The sequence below is a fragment of the Schistocerca serialis genome, chromosome 7 (genome assembly GCF_023864345.2).
Source record: "Schistocerca serialis cubense isolate TAMUIC-IGC-003099 chromosome 7, iqSchSeri2.2, whole genome shotgun sequence".
In the NCBI taxonomy this organism is placed as follows: Eukaryota; Metazoa; Arthropoda; class Insecta; order Orthoptera; family Acrididae; genus Schistocerca; species Schistocerca serialis.
The window spans coordinates 389,892,281-389,914,099 of NC_064644.1; the positions used below are offsets into that span (position 1 = coordinate 389,892,281).

At 38.7% G+C, this 21,819-nt stretch overlaps 1 protein-coding gene across 1 annotated transcript in view; it reads right to left on the reverse strand.

Annotated features, from left to right (window-relative positions):
- The window catches only part of LOC126412041 (sodium channel protein para), a 903,820-nt gene that overhangs the window by 263,969 nt on the left and 618,032 nt on the right, over nt 1–21,819 (reverse strand). Inside the window, exon 22 of the mRNA XM_050081417.1 lies at nt 21,277–21,420. Coding sequence (XP_049937374.1) covers nt 21,277–21,420 — 144 coding nt within the window. The remainder of the gene's footprint in view (nt 1–21,276; nt 21,421–21,819) is intronic.

The following is a 21,819-nucleotide window of genomic DNA, read 5'->3' on the forward strand; positions in this document are numbered from 1 at the left end:
GGGTTTATATTGATTTTGGAAGGGTGGTTAGTGTAAGTACAAGCATAACTAACAATAATCACACACCCCACCTTCCAGACAACCCTCGGAGACAAGTGTAACTGATTCTTCACCATTTGTGATTTCATAGATGCCATAGATGTTGCTAAGATTTTTTTTTGGGGGCTTCAAAGGTGAAGGTGAGAATGTCCATTCTGCAGGAGACATTTAACATCATACCTCCTCCGGCTTCTCGCTCAAGTACTGGTGAAGTAGGGATCCTGAGGAAGGGGAGCGGGAAGGGTTTTCCTGTCTTTGGGGCTATCTTCTTTCACTTCTTCGATCTTAGCAATCGTTTCTATTTTCTCATTTCTTCCTTCTCTATTGTGTACCAGTCTATCTTTGCCTCTTTCCATATGCACACACTTCTATCGCTGAAGTCCTTCTTACTTTCCCTGGTTTCCAATAACCTTCAACTCATTTCAAATAAGTGGCCGAAGAATCACGCTGCACGAACACACATCGACATACACACAAAATTACACTTAGACACAAACATGAAAATTACAGGCTAGAAACTGAAAGCGATGTCAGAACCGCCAAGGGATGTAAGGGAATAAAGACATATGTACATCTGGGTAGATGCATATATTGTATGGTTGATATATGACGGTTCTGCATTGCCCCCTTTTTTTTTCTTTTGTCGCTTCTTATGTACTTATACGTAGGTATAAGAACAGAGACTGTTTTCTATCACACAAGGAAGTTTGAGAAATGAAGGAGAGTAGAAACTATGGAAGAATTAATGAGAATAAGCCAGGGAGGAACTAATGGTGATAATTATTTAGGAATATCTATCGAATATTTGTTCTGATTACTTGTAGGGCAGTGGGACAAGTATGGTATAAAGAAAGGTATGGTATATTGAGTTATATATAAATATGTCTACTGAAAGCGTAAAGCTGAAAAGTAGTGGAGGACTCTAGGGAATCAAATAAGGTACCAAGAGGTAAAAGTGAAGTGTGAAGTAGAATTGAATTTTGCCAGGTAATATTTAGCAATGGTATACATAAAGATGTATACTAGGGCAGTGAACTATGAAGCCTACACAGGAAGGAGAAGGAGGGCGCACCCAGCATTTATTGGATGGAAAAGGGCAGGTGGGCAGACCCAAGAAGGACTGACCTATACTATGCAGACAGGGGTACCAAGAAGGGGCTTGACTTGTACCATAATAGATTAGGAAGTTTAAAGGGGCGTACCTACCAACAAGGAAGGAGTAAGGGCATTCATAGTAACAACCCGTATGTAAGGTATAGGTACTGTGCCTAAAAGGAAAAGGGCAGTATAATGACAAAAGTCACACATTTTGTAGAGATTATTCTGGTAAGTTTAAATTCTTCTGTGGGAGGTTCTGGGTTTGAGGGGACGAGGAAGTGGCTCTGGTTATCTGTACCCCAAAAGTGCCCCACTTGTGACAGGATATTTTCTGGGACTGGATCAGACTCTGAATGAGGCTCTCCAGCAGGGATACGACTTCCTCAAATCCTGCCCTAAAATGAGATCAATCCTTCATGAAATCCTCCCCACTCCACCAAGAGTGTCTTTCTGCCGTCCACCTAACCTTCGTAACTTCTTGGTTCATCCCTATGAAATCCCCTAACCACCTTCCCTACCCTCTGGCTCCTACCCTCGTAACTGCCCCCGGTGTAAAACCTGTCCCATGCACCCTCCCACCACCACCTACTCCAGTCCTGTAACCTGGAAGGTGTACACGATCAAAAGCAGAGCCACGTGTGAAAGCACCCACGTGATTTACCAACTGACCTGCCTACACTGTGGAGCTTTCTATGTGGGAATGACCAGCAACAAACTGTCCATTCGCATGAACGGACACAGGCAGACAGTGTTTGTTGGTAATGAGGATCACCCTGTGGCTAAACATACATTGGTGCACAGCCAGCACATCTTGGCACAGTGTTACACCGTCCGGGTTATCTGGATACTTCCCACTAACACCAACCTATCAGAACTCTGGAGATGGGAACTTGCCCTTCAATATATCCTCTCTTCCCGTTACCCACCAGGCCTCAACCTCCGCTAATTTCAAGTAGCCGCCGCTCATACCTCACCTGTCATTCAACAACATCTTTGCCTTTGTACTTCCACCTCGACTGACATCTCTGCCCAAACTCTTTGCCTTTACATATGTCTGCTTGTGTCTGTATATGTGCAGATGGATGTGTGTGTGTGTGTGTATGTGTGTGTGTGTGTGTGTGTGTGTGTGTGTGTACCTGTCCCTTTTTCCCTCTAAGGTAAGTCTTTTCCGCTTCCAGGATTGGAATGACTCCTTACCCTCTCCCTTAAAACCCACATATTATGTTGGGGTCCATCTACCCATGGAGAAATGATAATCGTAATAATATTAGAGAAATTAGAGTTTGCAAGGACAGATTTATGTGCTCATTTTTCCTGCACACTTTTCGAAGGTGGAACAGTAGAGAAAGAGCTTGAAGGTGGTTCAATAAACCCTCTGTCAGGCACTTAATTGTGAATTGATGAATAATTATGGAGGGGTAGATGTAGATGAATTATTTACAGCACAACTGAGAAAGAGTTGTTGGCTTTGGTATTTGGAGTGAACTACTTTGTATGCTACCAACATGGTAGTTCGTTAACAGCAGTTACTGGTCATTCAACTCTACTGTGGCTATTGAACTTAAAGATCCAAGCAGTCAGTTGATGCATTGAGCTTTGAAACTGTGTGAATATGATCATGAGGTGCTCAACAAACTAGGTAGAGTGTATCAAAATGCTGATGTACTGAGTACAAAGATCTGTGTATAGCAAGCAGATGTTTATTGCTGAGTAGCAGGAGGCACAAGAGTGAGTCCCAGAATGCCACAAATCTGCTACTCTTCTGGACTTTGTGTCCAAAGATTGCATCTTGTACCACAAAATTCCACAAGGAAAGCCACTGGTGATACCAAAAACACTACAGTGTCATATTACCATGCAGTGCCACAATAGCACCCAAGTGGGTCACAGCAGGAAGTGTCCATTACGCACGAGTCATGACATGATATTAGTGTAAAGGCCACCAACACGACACTGAGAATTATGTTCAGTTTGTCTTCCATGTGCACAAAGAGTGTGGAAATAAAGATCACAAATGCTACTGCAAACCTTGCCAGAAGCTTCCAGATCATTTGAGATCATAGCTCTAGACATTTTGGATCCTTTTCACGTAACCTAGTTCTGGTGCCAATCACCAAGATGACAGCAGAAATGTGAGCCAAAGCATTTCTCACACACTTGATTTTACCACTTGGATGTTCTGACACCATTCTCACAGAGCCAAAGAACAGATTTTCCATCTACTTTATTTGTAAAAGTGAGCAAACTTTTAAGAACTAAGAAGGGGAGAACCATTCCCTGCCAACCCAATGCCAATGGCTGAGTAAAACATAAGATGATCACAAAAATGTTATCCCACTATGCAAACAAGACAAACAGAAGACGTATTTGCCACAGATTCTGTCCATTTACAACAGATGTATTCTCAGATCAATGGGGCACACACTCCTGAGTTCTCCATTTGCACTGGATAAACTGTCACTAGGTATTGTCTCAACCAAGGCCAAGAGCCTGGACTGAAGACTTGAAACAATCTGGTGGAAGGTAGAGCAGAGTAATTTTAATGCTGGGGTTCAGCAAGTACAGAAAGTTAACAAAGGCACTGTCTTACTCCCTTACTGACAGCGGGACTGGGTCTTGTTAAGAAACCCAGCAACCAAGAAAGAGAAGACAAAAAAATTCTCTGCACTCTATAAAGGTCCATCCCAGATTACATGTCTAACATGCCCTGTCAATGCAAAGAAACAGTTAGCAGACAATACTGTAGTTGGGCACTTCAACAGGTTAAAACCCTATTAGAGACAGGCAGTACCACCCTAACCCATGGTTCCATGTGAGACTCTGTGATGGACCATGAATTCACTGACTGATTAAGACACATAAAGAAAGTCTTCACCCAAGCACCACAACAATATACATCGCTTTCCATGTGTACCTACGCCTTGTGGTCATGAGACTGAGTATGGGCACTATAGGCTGCACAGGGTGATGGACTCACTGTCAGCAAACAGGCACATACTGAGAGGCAGCTGAGTCTTTGCCACTGCACCACTATTGTTATGTAGTGATGGAGACAAGAACATAGCCTGCAATAAGAACAAGTAGCGATGGCTGCCTGTGGCGCAGCAAGGAGCTGCTGTCGCTAGCATGGCCAAACTAATGCACGTTGATATCAAGACGGACACCGGAGACATACACACAGATTTTCTGTTGTGTGCAAGCTGTTCACACAAAGGGCTCATGTCACCTTGTAATGAAACATTTCCTACATATGATGGCTGCCTCAGTATATAGCCACAGGGCCTTAATCACCATTGCAACTTCACGTCTTCTATCATGAGATTTGAATCAGTCAACAATGTCATTGCCATATTACTACGTTACATCACAGTGTATCTTTCATTTTCCTGTTACTGTATGAGTAACTTGAGAGATTTAACTCTTTACACATACTAACACAATTCACAATATATGTATTCAGTATTGAAGCTTGCAACAGTGTTTCAAATTTTTCTAGTGTCATAGGTCTATTACATGCCACTTTGTAATTAATGTGTCAGTGTGGTATCTACAAAAGTAATTCCAGTTAATTATTTGCCAGTAGAAATGTTTCACAAGATTCCAAATAACTATGTATAACTAGTCTGAGTCTGCAGAACCTGGTTGTTGTTATTCCATTAGTTACCACTGCTGCCAGGTAGTGTTTAGTGCTTCAATGTCCAGTTTCAATTGTATGACCTGTCTAATCACAGTTCTAATAAAATGACTTTTCTTGTAAATATATTTATCCTTCTGTAGTTGTTTCTTCATTGCCCAAGGGAATTTCAGTGAGACAGATGTGTTTGAATTTGGAACTGATTAACATAAGAACAATAGGATCACTAAATCACTTTATGAGAAAGTTATAGAGATGTGGTGCATGTACTTTTAAGTTTTAATCTATAGTTCAGTAAGCAACCCACACTACATAGTCATATTTCAGGATTCTAATTTCAGTAGTGTCTTTCTCTTGGAATGGCTGTCTTATGGATGTTCCTTGATATTCTTTTTCTGTAGATAGATTCATTATTAAAGGAATAATAATTATGCATTTACTATCACTAATTTCCACTATTTATCTTTCAAACTTATTGACAGCTACTTATCTCACAATTTCCCCTCCTGCCCTTGCAGATTCTGCTCATAATGAGATGAGACTGAATTTCAGGCATTATCTTCCAGTTTTACTTCTCAGAGGATATAAATGGGATGTAACTTTTGCTTTTGAAATTTGATGTGGTGATTTCACATGGCTCTACATGTGGATACCACTCCTCCACCTCCTACACAAGTACCCTGCCTGTCTAACTATCCCAAGACTACTATTGATGCCAATTCATGGAACGTAGGTGGACCGAAAACAGTATCTCTCTAACGGTAAGCAACTGCTCCTCCTGACAAGCACTCAGTGACAGCTCAAAATGCAAGTGGTTGGAATCTTTAGTGTACTGGGCTTATAAAAATCTGTCTCCCCTCTCTCAGTAACTGCGTGTATAGTTACAAATATTACTAAGCTTCAAATAGTCAGTATTATAAAACATGCCTGTACTATTGTTTATGTCATACATTTATTTGCACGTGGATCGTAACTTCTGTAATTGGGGAATTCTGTGACACGATATAAAACTACATTTTATTTTAGCTATTATATTAAGATGTCGAGGGACATGAAAGGGAAGCAGTGGTTGGGAAGGGAGTAAGACAGGGTTGTAGCCTCTCCCCGATGTTGTTCAATCTGTATATTGAGCAAGCAGTAAAGGAAACAAAAGAAAAATTCGGAGGAGGTATTAAAATTCATGGAGAAGAAATAAAAACTTTGAGGTTCGCCGATGACATTGTAATTCTGTCAGAGACAGCAAAGGACTTGGAAGAGCAGTTGAATGGAATGGACAGTGTCTTGAAAGGAGGATATAAGATGAACATCAACAAAAGCAAAACAAGGATAATGGAATGTAGTCTAATTAAGTCGGGTGATGCTGAGGGAATTAGATTAGGAAATGAGGCACTTAAAGTAGTAAAGGAGTTTTGCTATTTGGGGAGCAAAATAACTGATGATGGTTGAAGTAGAGAGGATATAAAATGTAGGCTGGCAATGGCAAGGAAAGCGTTTCTGAAGAAGAGAAAATTGTTAACATCCAGTATTGATTTAAGTGTCAGGAAGTCGTTTCTGAAAGTATTTGTATGGAGTGTAGCCATGTATGGAAGTGAAACATGGACGATAAATAGTTTGGACAAGAAGAGAATAGAAGCTTTTGAAATGTGGTGCTACAGAAGAATGCTGAAGATTAGATGGGTAGATCACATAACTAATGAGGAAGTATTGAATAGGATTGGGGAGAAGAGAAGTTTGTGGCACAATTTGACCAGAAGAAGGGATCGGTTGGTAGGACATGTTCTGAGGCATCAAGGGATCACCAATTTAGTATTGGAGTGCAGCGTGGAGGGTAAAAATCGTAGAGGGAGACCAAGAGATGAATACACTAAGCAGATTCAGAAGGATGTAGGTTGCAATAGGTACTGGGAGATGAAAAAGCTTGCACAGGATAGAGTAGCATGGAGAGCTGCATCAAACCAGTCTCAGGACTGAAGACCACAACAACAACAACAATTAAGATTATGTCCAAATATAGATTTTATCATGGTCCTTGTCCCACAACATGTTACATGGAATTTTTTATTGTTCACTACAAGCCCTATTCTGCCTAACTCATTAAAGACAGGAGACATGACCTGGATTATAATTTAACATAATTTCAAAACTTAAGAATAAATTTTTATAAATGGTTTTACAATTTTTGATTAAAAGATCAATAGTTTTGTGACACACAGATGAGCACTGTTTTCCTACTTGAATAGCCTGATGCTATTGTTCTAATAAAGGTATTCTACATGATTTGTACTTTAGATGTTTAAGAATTGACCATGGGCTCAGTGTTATAGCATCAGTCACTTTTAAGAGACACTTTAACCCCTCTGTTTGACATGCTCCCAAAATATTTTCTAATGCCTGCTCTGTGAATTTTCTAGACCACTGCCAAAGATTGATGCATGAGCTACCAGTCGCTGAGAGTGGACCTACCAGCCATATGTGACCCCCTACTGCAATACTGCAACTTATCATCCCGTGCCACACCATCACCCATGCAGGTCCTTTAGCACATGTGCTGGCAAGAAACAATCTAACCACCTATGTGTTTTACCTTTCCTTATCCATTGTACCACCTTTGAGCAAATTATGATTACACATTGTAAAGTATACTTAGTATTGCTAGCAGTAAGCCCACTCATGATTATTTTGGAGTGTAAGCCTGGGCAACCTGTTTCTCCATGCAAGTGTGTGATAATCTTTAGAAAATCTAGTCACCACTTCTATGGAAGGACTGTACAAGCCACCATCTGTATGGGGGTGTACCGAGAGTAGTTTAGTGATAATTAAAAAAAAAAATCCCACTGTTGGCTTTGCTGTCGGTACCTGGATAGTTACCCTTAGCCTATATGCCAAAATCTGCCTCTATTTCAGGCTGGAAGTGGTTAGTTCCCATCAGGGTTGCTGAAAGGAACATGCTTTGTCAAGCAGTATGGGAGGGGTGTCATTTATGGTGCTGGGGGATGTGAGCAAAGCATGAGTTGAAGAGGTGATGCACTCTATGTTCCCAGACCCTGCACTGACAGCACACACTTCTCCTTCCTGCAATTTTCCTCTTTTGGACTTTGGTCCACCTTGGACATCCATGAAGACTCTTCCAAGTGGCTGGTGGCATGTACTCCATTCCTAAGGCATACTGCTTGTTTTCCAGTTGCTGAAAATATGGAGCTTTAATCTGTCAAACCTTGTGGATTATTTAAACAACCTATGGACACCTACATCCTTCATCATGCCAACAAGTTCTCATTGCTTTTCCTCCCAAGCACTGGCACAACAGAGAAATGGTCAATTAAATGTTTTTAAAAGTCTATACAGTCAGGGCAACTACAGCTGTGAAGACACATCTTGAAAATTAGAGAATCACTTCAGCTGTAAAATCCTTTTTTTATTGGACTCATCACTGGTTTTGCAGCATTACAACCACATCTTCAGATGAACACCTAGATATAAACACATAACAATTATATTTACCCTCTAATATAAGTGCATAAACTTAAGCATAGTGTAATAGAAGGTACTCACACATCTCAGGTCATAAGGCGATCAACACTGATGATACACAGAAGACCCAACATTCATCATCAATTTAGAATGAAACCTAACAGATTATGGTGATGATAGTAAAGAATAAAAGCTGCAACATAAGTTCCAATCCCCAATCGATTGGTAAGACCTTCAGTGAAATGCTGTGTGGCAACCAACAAAACAACATGAACATTATGTAGTTAAATAGCAAGTTAAAATAGGATAAAACAGGAAAAAATCACTGAAAGTTATAATCTGATGGAGTAGCTGTCAATAAATTTGAAAGATAAATAGTGGAAACTAGTATAGGCCCAAAGTTGGATCTCCATTACAGAAAAGCCAGCACCTATAAATAAAATAACAGAGCTGAATGTAGGAAGGAACAGCAAAAATGATGAACTCAGTTGAGGAAACTCACTATTATTCTGGAACTTGATCTCATGAGGTACAGAATACACCACCTTGAACAGCCTAATACTAAAGATGTGAAAGTGTTATCAGCTGACTAAGAAGTCAAGTGCTTGTGCCTCAGACATGAGTGCACAAGTGCCCACAGCATGAGATGTGAACACAAAACAGCCTGAATTGCCGGGTTAAAATCAACAAGGAAGGTTGGGTAACTTCCTTATAATTATTAATATTAGAACATGAATTAAAATAGTACAAAAAATTATGACATAAGAAAAACGAAATAAATTTTCGACAGATTTCAGTGCACATGTTGCTGTATGGGGCCTTTGCTCTATCTGCTTCAGTGGTCAAGAGGTAAATGGTATCTTACTGACAGAGAATACAAGTTTCCCAAATACTTGTAAAGTGGGACATTTTAGCAACAATAGGGTCATTTTCCACTACTTATCTCACGATTTCCCCTCCTGCCCTTACAGACTCTGCTCAGTGTAAAATGTAGATGACCTTCACCCCAGTCACCCCTTCCCAATTTCTGTCCACCTCATACAAGGAGCGAATTTCATGAAGAAAATAAGAAAAATGAGTATAAAGTGTAAACCTAATGATGAAAATTATAAGTACATTAAAAATGATGAAAATGGGCAGGAGCAAAGGTCAGCAGTATGATCCCAAGATGCAGTAGATGACAATCAGTACCACTAGGATGTGTGTCAGCATAAACCCACTAAAAAAGAAGAGAAAGAATGAGTACTGGGAGGGGGAGGGGTGGTGGGATGTAGCCAGTATAATAAAAGTGCCATTTATCCTATTGAGGCAACTGAAATTCGCTGGTATGCTACGATGTCTTTATTCAATTGGACCATTACATGTATCTTGGGGAAATGTTTCATAGAACGCTTTTTCTCCATTTCTTCAAGCATACTGAAAATATGGCCCTTATTTTTCCTGTGTAGTATTTTTAAATTACTGGGCAAATTAGTGACAGAATGCCCCTGTTCACGCAAGGCACATTCTGAACTGGTTAAATTTATGTGTTCCTTGAACCTGATGTCCAAAAAAGTTAATATTATACATTATTAAATCCTATAAAAGGAGGAGATAAGTGTTTAACGTACCATTGACAATGAGGTCATTAGAGATGGAGCACAAGCTCGGATTAGGGAAGGATGAGGGAGGAAATCGGCTGCGCCCTTTCAAAGGAACCATCGCGGCATTTGCCTGAAGTGATCTAGAGAAATCACAGAAAATCTAAATCAGGATGGTCGGACGCGGGATTGAACCGTCATCCTCCTGAATGCGAGTCCAGTGTGCTAATCACTGTGCCACCTCGCTCGGTTCCTATAAAATATTTCAGTTTCAGCTCCACACCTAAATTCTGTCATGCTGAGCTATTATAAATCTGCTTTATTTCTATATGCCCTTCTGAGGAAACATCTGTGTGTCATCAACCTATCTGACTGCAACCACATCGATGCCCACACTGAACTTTCATATCTTAACCCCTACTCCTACACTATCTCCATTTCCCTCCCCTATCTGTAATATTCCAGGAATAAATCTCCAATCTTGCTGCCTCTTCATTTCTTAGGTTTCTTCCCAGCAACACAAACCTCTCAATAAAGAGACCACCTACCGTCTCAAAACAAATCGCAATCTGACTAACTGCTATCCAGGTGAAGGTTACAACACTGTCATTATTAACTGCAGTAAATTTCTTTCAGAAGGTCTCTGTCTACTTTCACACATCTCTACCTAAGCTTGTATCTAGCACAGCCCTGACCTATTTGCGTAAGTATTTTGGAGAGTCAGACTGGATACTATTTGAGATCCCTTTGCTATAGGTCTACTAGATCCTCAAGAATGATGACCTATGCAGGGAAAGAGTCAAGGCAGGAGTGGCAACATTCATCATCACTACACATTACTCTTCACTTGTCACCTTAATTACCACACTATAAGCAGCAGTTGTCTCAGTATATGTGTCAGCCCCAGTAAACAATTGTTCCATTAATCAACTGTCACTATAGCCATTAGACAGTGAAACTCACAGAGCTGGTGAATCAAATCCTATTATGTTTCTTTTTTTCAGCCGATTTCAGTGCACAAATCACTGTATGGGGCCTTTGCTCTATCTGCTTCAGTGGTCAAATGGTAAATGGTATCTTATCCACAGAGAGTATAAGATTCCCAAATACATGTAAAGTGGGAAATTTTAGCAACAATAGCGTCATTTTCCACCACTTATCTCACAATTCCCCTCCTGCCCTTACAGACTCTGCTCAGTGTAAAATGTAGATGACCCTCACCCCAGTCACCCCATCCAAACTTCTGTCCACCTCATACAAGGAGCGAATTCAATGAAGAAATCATCAAAATCAATGCTCAGCAAGACAAACTGGATCTTGTAAAGCCAGTTGGCTGAAATTACAGAGCAAGACAGCATTTAGGATTTGGTGAATTACTTTACTAATGTGATCCACTTGGCTGCTGATTCATCCTCGCCAAAATCTGTAGCTCGTTACAGAAGGCAGACTTTGTAGAATGAACAGTATCTCATAGATATGGTAGGCAGCTAGGCAACACTGGAAAGATTCAGGAACAGTCTATGTAATCAGCATCTTTCAGTCTTTTAGCTAGTAAGGGTAAAAATCTGACAAATCATTATAGAGAGCAAGATGAGATCATGACCCAAGTTTCTGAAAACTATCATCATTTGATGTCTACCACTGTAGTATGAGTATCATTGAGGAGGATTATGGGAAAATGTATCATGTCCATTAGCTGGAATTTGGGACAATCAAATCCCTAAGGCAATATTAAAGGAAATAGCCCATATGCTAGTGTAGTAGTTTCATGATACAGTATGATCCATAACTCAAGTTCCAGCTTACCAACAAGGCAGGGAGAAAAAGAGAATTAATTTTCATTCCAACACTGAAGAAAGCTACAATCTTCCCTTCTCATTGTGGGTAGTTGATGTCAGCCTATCTGAAGCTTGAGCTCCCAGACTGGACTTCATCCTTTATGGCATGCTGCAACATCACAGCGAAAATTTCAAAGAAATCTGCTTTGCTTTTTTAATGAAAAGAGGATGAAGGTTAATATCATGATCTACAATGAGAATCAATAATATTTTCACACTGCACACTAGAAAATGGCCACAAACACCCAACAATTATTGTAGAATCACCCTTCCCAGATGTACGGGAAAGATGATACATAGATGGTCAGTTTCCATCCTACCTACAATCTAGAGGCCATAAATTTCCAACATAGCATCGAGTGGGGTTTCAGATGGTTGTCATCTTACACTTGATAATCCAGTCCTACCTTTTCAGCTCAAGAGTAGCACTTGCTACCTGTGTCCTCGACTATCTGCCGGATATATTCCCATATCTGTATTCCTCTACAGTTTTTGGCCTCTAGTACCATGGAAGTAATAGACAGATGTCTTAACAGATGTCCTGTTATCCTGTCCCTTACATTCCTTTTCTCACTGATTCTGTGGAGAGCATCCTCATTCCTTACCTTATCAGTCCACCTCATTTTCAACATTCTTCTACAGCACCATATCTCAAATGCTTCAATTCTCCACTGTACCAACTTTCCCACACTCCATGTTTCACTACCATATGACGCTGTGGACGAAACATACATTCTCAGAAATTTCTTCCTCAAATTATGGTCTATGTCTGATATTAGTAGACTTCCAACGGACAGGAACAGGTGGCACAAATACAGTCGGTATAAATACTTCATTAACAACTTGTAAGTGATATCTCTTATAATGTAAAGGCATGTGACACTTCGTGGAGATGCCATTATCTGTCAACTACATGAAAGGGTTAAATGATAGAGAGTCAAGAGTATTCTAATGTATGAGTGTGCTTAAATTCACCTTATTGACCAGGGGAGTGTGTTTCATGTTACATTATTACTGTTCACAGTGAGGCTCCCCTGTGCACTGCTGTTAATTTGTGGACGTCTTCTGTATTTAAGATTTCACTTCCACTCTCACAACATTGTTTCATTAGCTATGGCTGACACTTAAGAGGCTTTGAGACTGTGCTTCAATAAATTTTAATTTCTCCATTGATACTAAAATTGTATGTGTTGATTTTTTAAATGTCTGAGTTGAAATGGAAGGATAACATTTTAAGTTTTAAGGATGCAGTGAATCTTCTAGGCTCTGTATTTGATAAAAAACTGATTGGCAGCTTCCTTTAGAATATGAAAGTCAAAATCCATAAAGCAATGAATATAATTAAGTTTTTGAATAGAAAATATGGGAGGTAAATAGACCATGTATACTTTTTTTTACAGGGTCTGTATTAAATCTTGCTCATCTCTTGGTCATATCAATTATGGATCAGTATGGTCACCATATTGAAGAATTTTGGATTCAGTAAACCACAAGAGTATCCAATTGGTGACAGGGGCTTATAGAACAATCTCCATTAACAGCCTATGTGTAGTGGCAGCAGAGCCATCATTACATTCCCTGTGATGGCACCTTTGTTGTCATGCTGGTAATCTGGCACCACATTTCATCTTTGTTGTAACCATTTATGAGGTGGTAGACTTTCTTTATTTTCTTGTAGTTCTTTCTTTCTCCTGTGTATGTTATGTAATGCAGATGTATGAATATATTATGAATGCATGTAATTGTTATTTATCCACCTCATCTTCAACACCAGCACACCCTATCAAACTTGTGGCTGAATAAGCATATACACTCCAGTCATTAACAAATTCACAAGAGAAACAATACTGTATTTTAGAGAGTACAAGACACATCTTAATTTTTAAGCATTTTTAAATAACATTTTTACCATTTTTATCATTAGATTGCAAAACCAGACAAAAAGAAACTCTTAATTTATATACCAGAACTGGCCTTTAAAATCCCTGAAAATCATCATCTGAACCTCCTTCTTCTTCTTCCTCTTCTTCTTCTTCCTCCTCCTCTCTGACATCATTGTTGTCCATTTAATACATAAGATGGTCTTCACTGCCATCAGAAGTGTTACTTATGCTGCACTCCTTGAAACATTTAATATTGAGTTTCCTCCATCACCCATTTGTTCAATTCCTCACTTATATACACTTTAGGTGCTTTATTTATCAAGACATCAAGAGGTTACAATTGTGAAGCAAGTCCTCCAAGAATAATAGCAAGCTCTGTATTTCCCTGCCTCAATTTCTCTTTCACAGACTTTTTCAAATGACTACTAAACTGATCTAGCACAAGAAGAGAACTCCTCTTCAATCAAGCACCTTTCCTTCTCTCCCATTCTGTTAATCCATGATTTCGTACCAGCCTTGTCCATCTGACCATTGTCATGTACATGAACAACAACATCTGGCAGTATTTCAGAAGATATTGGCATTGTTTTGCGCTTGAAACTGATCACTGGATTACGTTTAGTACCATCAGCACAACATGAAAGGACAATGGTGTAGTGTATTTTTTCATGTCCACTTGTTTTAATAGTTAATAAAATAGAAAGAAACATTCCATATGGGAAAAATATATTTTTTTATATTAATATATTTAAATATGTCTGCTTGTGTCTGTATATGTGTGGATGGATATGTGTGTATGTGTGCGCGCGAGTGTATACCTGTCCTTTTTTCCCCCTAAGGTAAGTCTTTCCGCTCCCAGGATTGGAATGACTCCTTACCCTCTCCCTTAAAACCCACATCCTTTCGTCTTTCCCTTTCCTTCCCTCTTTCCTGACGAAGCAACCATTGGTTGCAAAAGCATGAAATTTTGTGTGTGTGTTTGTGTGTTTTTTTATTGTGTCTATCTACCAGCACTTTCCCGTTTGGTAAATATGTTTTAATAGTTACAGTTTTAGCACCTTTCACGGCAACAGTTATCGAGCCTCTTCAGTTTCTTACTCATTTCGTGATTTCCACCACTATAACCTATGCCACCAATTAACTTCGTGCTGTTTGTATTCACCTGCTGCTACATTCGCCTAACGTCCAGAAGTTCTCTGCTCATCTCACTGCAAGCTCAGTTACTTTCTGCTAATTATTAATTTGTGTAGAGGAATTGTTTGTAGTGTAATTTGTATTGTTTGTATTTGTGTTGTTTGTTTGTAGTGTAATTTGTATTGTTTAATCTGCCATCATGTGTGACAAATGTGGATGTTGTCGTAATTTAGTGAGCACAGGAGTGAAATGTCAGGATTGTGGGTTGGTATTTCACTGGGCAGATTGTAGTGGGGAATCTGTTATAGCGCCAGACGAGGCTCGCCAATGGAGTTGTAGACTATGTAGCCATGACAAGAAAATCGGGAACAGGGAAAAAAGATTTGTGCCCTTCAGGCTGAACTAGAAATGGTGTACTTTGAATCATACAGGTTGAAGGGGAAAAGAGACAATGAGAGCTGGGAACAGGTAACAAGTCATAGTCAGAAGGAGAAAACCTTAGAAATAACTTTTCAGATTCCAGTGAGCAATCAGTTTGATTTGTTACCTGAAGTAGAAGAGCCTCAAACAGTTTTTGAGCAAAGTAGAGTGCAGAAGACTAGTAGTAACAATTGTAATGCTAGGTCACAAGCATTGTGAAACCTAGTGCTAAGCTTAGCCAGGTTACAGAAAACCTAGGGGCCTTGTGCAAAGATTTTGATGGCAAGGATCATGTTCTTATTGTAGGAGGAGCAGGAAACAGCCTGGCTAGCAATTCAGACTATAATATTAGGGGTGACCTGGATGTAATAGGTGCAGCAACAGCTCACATTCGTGTGGGGTTTGTGGATGTTTTGCAGCACCATGACCAGCCCTGGGTTAATATGGCTGTCAACTGCGTTAACAGAGAGCTGGGAGGGGGTTACTATTGGCAGAAACTAAATCTCATATCTTTGCTGTGCCTGTTGATGCAATTGAGAGGTGGGGCCACACTAGTCATAGGCTGCACCTGAATAGGAGGGGGAAGGATAGATTAGTTGGTCTTCTTGCAGAAAATGTAAGGGGGGGGGGGGGGGGGGGGACACGCACACAAGACAAAATACCTGTGATTACTGGAGTCAGAGGGACACATTTTTTAGGTTAGAGTCAGGTTACAGACAGAGAGTATTGAAAGAGATTAAAACAGAACAGTGCCATAGTGCCTGTAGCAGTATCCAAAGAAATAAAATTTGTGTGTTTCATCAGAACATTAGAGGATTGAAAAACAAGATAGATGAGCTTATTGTATGCCTAGAAAATGGGGTAAATTCTGAAGGTATAGATGTTTCGTGTCTCTCTGAGCAAAATGTAACCACAGGGATGGAGAAGTTAAATTTAAGAGATTACAGATTAGCATCTTATTCATGTAGAGTCAGCATGGAACAAGGAGGAGTTGCTACTTATATAAAAACTGGACACAAAGTCAAAAATATTGAAACAAACAGTATTTGTGTAGATCAGATCCTTGCTTGTAAGTTGCTACTGCAATATACTTCTCCCAGCTATTCATGAAAAATCTTGAGGCATTATTGAGCTACCTGTCAGACAAAAAGAAGCAGATAGTGGTTTTGGTGATTTTAATGTAGATTTCTTAAAAGATACGGATAGGAAAAATGAGCTAGAATCTTTGTTTGGTTGTTTCAATCTAGTATCTGTTGTTAATTTTCCAGCTCGTGTGCAGCAGGATAGTAGGTCACTTATAAATAACATTTTCATAGCCAGTGCTTAGACAGAAACAATTAATGTGTAACCAGTTGTTAATGGGCTATCTGATCATAATGCAAATAAAACATGCAGCACCTTACAGGATTCAGGAAGGTTCATACAAGGCAGGGAGGCTTATTAATGCGAACAGGATACAGAGCTTTAAGTGCAGCCTAGAACACATAGAATGGGATGAAGTATACATAGAAAATGATGCTGATGCGAAATTCAATTCATTCCACCGTAAATTTGTCTCAATATTTGAGAGATGATTTCCTGAAACATTATCCAAAAAAGCCATTACAAAGTCAAGTAAGCCATGGATTACTAAGGGAATTAAGATACCGTGTAAGAGGAAGAGGGAAATATATGGAAAGGCCAGAATAAGTCAGGATCCAACGTTACTTGCTTACTACATAAGATACTGTAATATGTTACGGAAAGTCATTAAGAAGTTGAGAAGCTTATGTGTTCTGACAGAAATTAATAATGCAGATAATAAGATTAAAACTATATGGAATATTGTCAAACGGGAGATGGGGCAGCCTGACAGTGCACAGAATACCATAGCTATAAAGCTAAATGATGATGTTGTGAGTGACAATTCACAAGTTGCAAGTATTTTTAACAATCACATTCTGAATGCTGTAGCAAAAATAGGGTTAAAGGGTTCAGTTGAAGAAGTAAAGAAATATGTTAAAAATGTCATTCCCCAGGACTTTAGGCCTTTAAAAATAGCATCAACATCCCCCACTGAAATTAAGGGAATTATAAATATACTGAAAAACAAGAGTTCATGTGGTGATGATGGAGTGTCTAAAAGAATTTTGAAGTGTTGTTCTAATTTAATAAGTGGAGTCCTTAGAAATATATGTAATGCTTCACTGGCACAGGGAATTCTTGCAGACAGATTGAAATACACAACTGTCAAACCTCTTCATAAGAAAAGGGACAAGAGTGACTTAAATAATTAAAGACCAATCTCATTGCTGACTTCATTTTCTAAAATATTCGAAAAAGTTACGTATTCAAGAGTAGTCTCACATTTAAGTGAAAATAATTTACTCAGCACATCACAGTTCGGATTCTGGAAGGGTTACTCGACTGAGAATGCTATCTACATATTTACCCATCAAATAGTACAAGCCCTAAATAACAAATTATCACCAGTTCGTATATTTTGTGATCTCTCCAAGGCATTTGACTGTTTGGATCATGTCACACTCTTGGAAAAACTCAGGTTTTATGGAACTGAAGGCTATACACACAGCTGGTTTGAATCATACTTAATGTACAGAAAGCAAAAAGTTGTGCTGAATAGAACAAATAATGTTGGGAAGGTGGTAAATTCTAGTGAATGGGGAGTTATCACAAAGTGAGTCCCACAGGGTTCAATTTTTAGATCCTCAGCTGTTCCTTATTCATGCTCATGACCAACCACTTAACGTTCAGCAAGCGGAACAAGTACTTTTTGCAGATGACACAGGTGTTATAATAAATCCCATTTCAGAAAAAGCAGCTGAAGATATTGTTAAGGATGTCTTTCAAAGAATTATTAAGTGGTTCTCAGAAAATGGACTCTCCCTTAATTTTGAAAAAGCTCACTATATCCAGTTCTGTACACCGAATAGAGTCATACCGACTATTGATGTAGCATATGAACAGGGCTCAGTTAACAGGGTTGATGACAACTTGAACTGGAAGAAGCATATGACTGAGCTTCTCAAACAACTAAGTTCAGCTTCTTTTAGTCCTCATACAATTGCTAGTCTTGGTAATAAACAGATCAGCCTCCTAACACACTTCGCATATTTCCAATCAATAATGTCTTATGGAATAGTTTTCTGGGGTAACTCACCACTTAGATATAAAGTATTGATTCCACAAAAGAGAGCAGTGAGAATAATTAGTGGAGTTCACTCAAGGATGCCATGTAGGCATCTTTTCAAGGAGTTCGGTATTTTAACTGCACCATCAGAGTACATATATTCACCAATGAAATTCGTTACAAATAATCCATCTCAATTTGTGAAGAACAGTGATGTTCATACGTACAACACTAGAGGGAAAAATGACCTTTCCTATCTGTTATTGAAGCTATCAGTTGCTCAAAAAGGAGTACATTATTCAGCAAAAAAAATCTTTGATAATTTGCCCAACAACATAAAGTGTCTGGCAGGTAGCAGATCAAGTTTTAAATCTAGCTTAAAATCGTTTCTTTTGGACAACACCTTCTACTCCATGGAAGAGTTTTTGTTTTAAATGTAGTTGCATGTGTGGAACTAAAAATTTCAGTAATATTAATATTAGCACTATTCATGTGTGTATATATATCTCGTAATCTGACTAGTTCCACATCATATCGAGAAAATGATGTACGGGACATGACATAACTAAAACTAAACTAAAAAACTTGGCACATCAAATGTCATAGAAGTTTTGTCCATATTCACTATTTGGCTTAGTTCCACACTAGTTTTCTTTCGATGGTGAATAATAAAGTGATGGAAAGATAATATTTTCTCTTCATAATCTTGTGGCATTTTCTGACATATTTTGGTTTTGGTTCACATGTTAAGTCCATGATGCTTCATAAACTTGTAGCACCAATCAAACCCACCCTTAAAGTCTATTAAGTTCCACTGTAGTGCTAGCTTAAGAATGTATATTTGAATAATTTTTGTATTAATTGCTGTGCCATTTTGACAATGTCCTTGAACCCATTTCAATAGGTCATCTTCTAGTTTTAGTCATTCTGCATTCCATCCTCTATTTGCACATTCAGTCTTCATTTTTTTCAATACTTCTTCACTAGCCTGCCAATCACAAATGGTTTTTTCTTTTGGTGGAGGGGTCAAATGCCACTCAACTCCTCTGTTTCCATGTTCTTCTGCACATATATTCAATTTATAACCCGAATCATATGAATACATTTAATTTTTTTTTCCATTATAAAACAAGGTACTACCAAAAATACTGTTACCAATAATACAAACCACTTTCAATTCAAGTTCACTGCTGGCATAGACTGCAATGATACTTTAGCAAGTTTATGAATCCCTGCAACTCATATTCGACGCATTGGTGCACTGCTGCCGCCAGCCGAATCCGATGTTGCCAGATAGAGGCAGGTTTCCTGTAGCATCGAATGTGTGGCCATTTTTAAGACTGGTGGGAATTTTACATCAAACACTGGACACTTTTATATAATTCTGAGTATAAGACAAACCTGAACTTTGAAGGCAATTTTTCAAAGAAAAAAGTGTGTCTTACAGTCCATGAAATATGGCAGACCACATCTCCTCTGCTACTTATTATACATTAGCTTACTGAAATCATTATTGGATTGCCTTTCTGCTTTTCTAATTTTCTATTAATTTCTACCCACTTGCTCACATTCACAGAAGACAAACCTTTTACAGAACTGCAGTTTTAGCACAAAATAATTTTTATGCTGGTGAAACATGGCTGTGATTACTTATCCTGTAACAAATTTTCTTTATTCGTTTTATTTGCTCAAGGGATTTCTGCAGAGCCTCCGGGTGGGATGTTGTTATAAACTAGTAAAACTTAGATAACAAAATAAGATTGTTCTCCTGAGAAAAAAATGTAGTAAAATAGTATTAAAACAGTAGTCTGACACCTACAGTGTGCCAAATTATTTTTATCATTGTATTTTTGTGATCTTCAGTCCAAAGACAGGTTTGATACAGATCACCACACTACTCTATCCTGTAAAAGCCTTTTCATCTCTGAATAACTACTGCAACCTACATTTTTCTGGATCTGCTTACTGTGTTCATCTATTGGTCTCCTTCTACAATGTTTAACCCCCACACTTCCCTGCTAGGAAATTGGTGATCCCTTGCTGTCTCAAATGCGTCCTATTAACTGGTTCCTTCTTTTAGTCAAGTTGTGCCACAAATTTCTTGTCTCTCCTGTTATATTCAGCACCTCACTATTAGTTACATGACCTGGTAGATGTAGTAACTATTAACATCTGCACAACACATATAGTAACATGACATTGTCTCTTACACACAGTAACCTTGCTGTTGAGGAAGAGTGCTATGTGTATATGGGAAGTGGAAGAGCCTGAATTGAAGGGCAATAAGCTGCAGCTGGCAAAGCTAAAGACATGGCCTTAGTGTAATTCCTTCCAGCCACTGAGACAAAAATCCCAGCCAGTGAGGCAAATTAAGTTCTGCTGATTACCCTCTAGACTGGATATTGTTCTTTGATGGACTGTAACCACATGCACTGATAGGATCCACCAATATGCCACATTTCGAGTAGTACACCCAGTTAACTAAAAACAATGCAGCTCATTGTTTGTCATCTGGAATGTGATGTTTTCTCTCTTCCAAGCTTCTGACATTAGTGTTTGGAAGGAGCAATTATTTCCTTAGCATGGATGATAGCAGCCAAGATTCATAGGTTCTCTCTCTCTCTCTCTCTCTCTCTCTCTCCTCTTTATCTTTTACTTTGAGAATTTAGCTATTTTTCTGTGTACTCTCTGATGAAAGTAATTGACTATATTATTTATTTTCTAGGAAATGATAAATATTAGTCATTGGAAACTGACGACCATGTCATTATGTGTTCTTAGTTTAAATAACGACAACAAACTTTCCCAAACAGTTATATTGACATTTAAAAAATTGTGGTCTGCTCCTACAAGCTTCAGCAACACAACACTGGTTTGTTTTCCACAGACATGTAGGATGAAAACAGGAAATCAGATAATTTACCAATCAAAATTACATACTGACTTGAATTATGTCAGTCTTAAACTGTGAGTTATATGGCACTTTAATTTCCTTCTTTATCAGTGGAAGTGAACAAATCCACAAACAAAAAATACCAAAAGTATTTACCATGAATTGTGAATTCCATCCCATCACCAATTGCAACTTCCACTTGAGTTTGTTCTTTGAGAAATTTCTTGTCTCTGTACACTATCCCATCAGCTATTATCTCATCTCCAACATAATCGGCATCAGCATCTCGGTCATGGGCATCTGCAAAACAGCACACACATCATCAGCTGACAATGAGTACTGTATGAACAATGGTGACTAAATGAATTATTACACAACAAAAATATTACATAATGGAATCTGAATTTCACTATTTAGCACTATACGGTGGAAGCTGTGCATGTCTTCTGAATTTAGCTGTGTAGAACAAAAAAAATGGACCATGCAGAAACAAAAAAATTAAAAAAAATTGTATGTACTCACACGGAAAATACAACATAAAATATTACCTTTGGATTACACACGAACAATTTATTATATGCATACCAAAAGTTTTGTTTACTACATAGTGAATCCATACCACATTATAGGAACTATCACCCTCTATCATTTTAAGAACACAAAAGTACATTCCAGGATTAGGTATTCATGATATGCAGA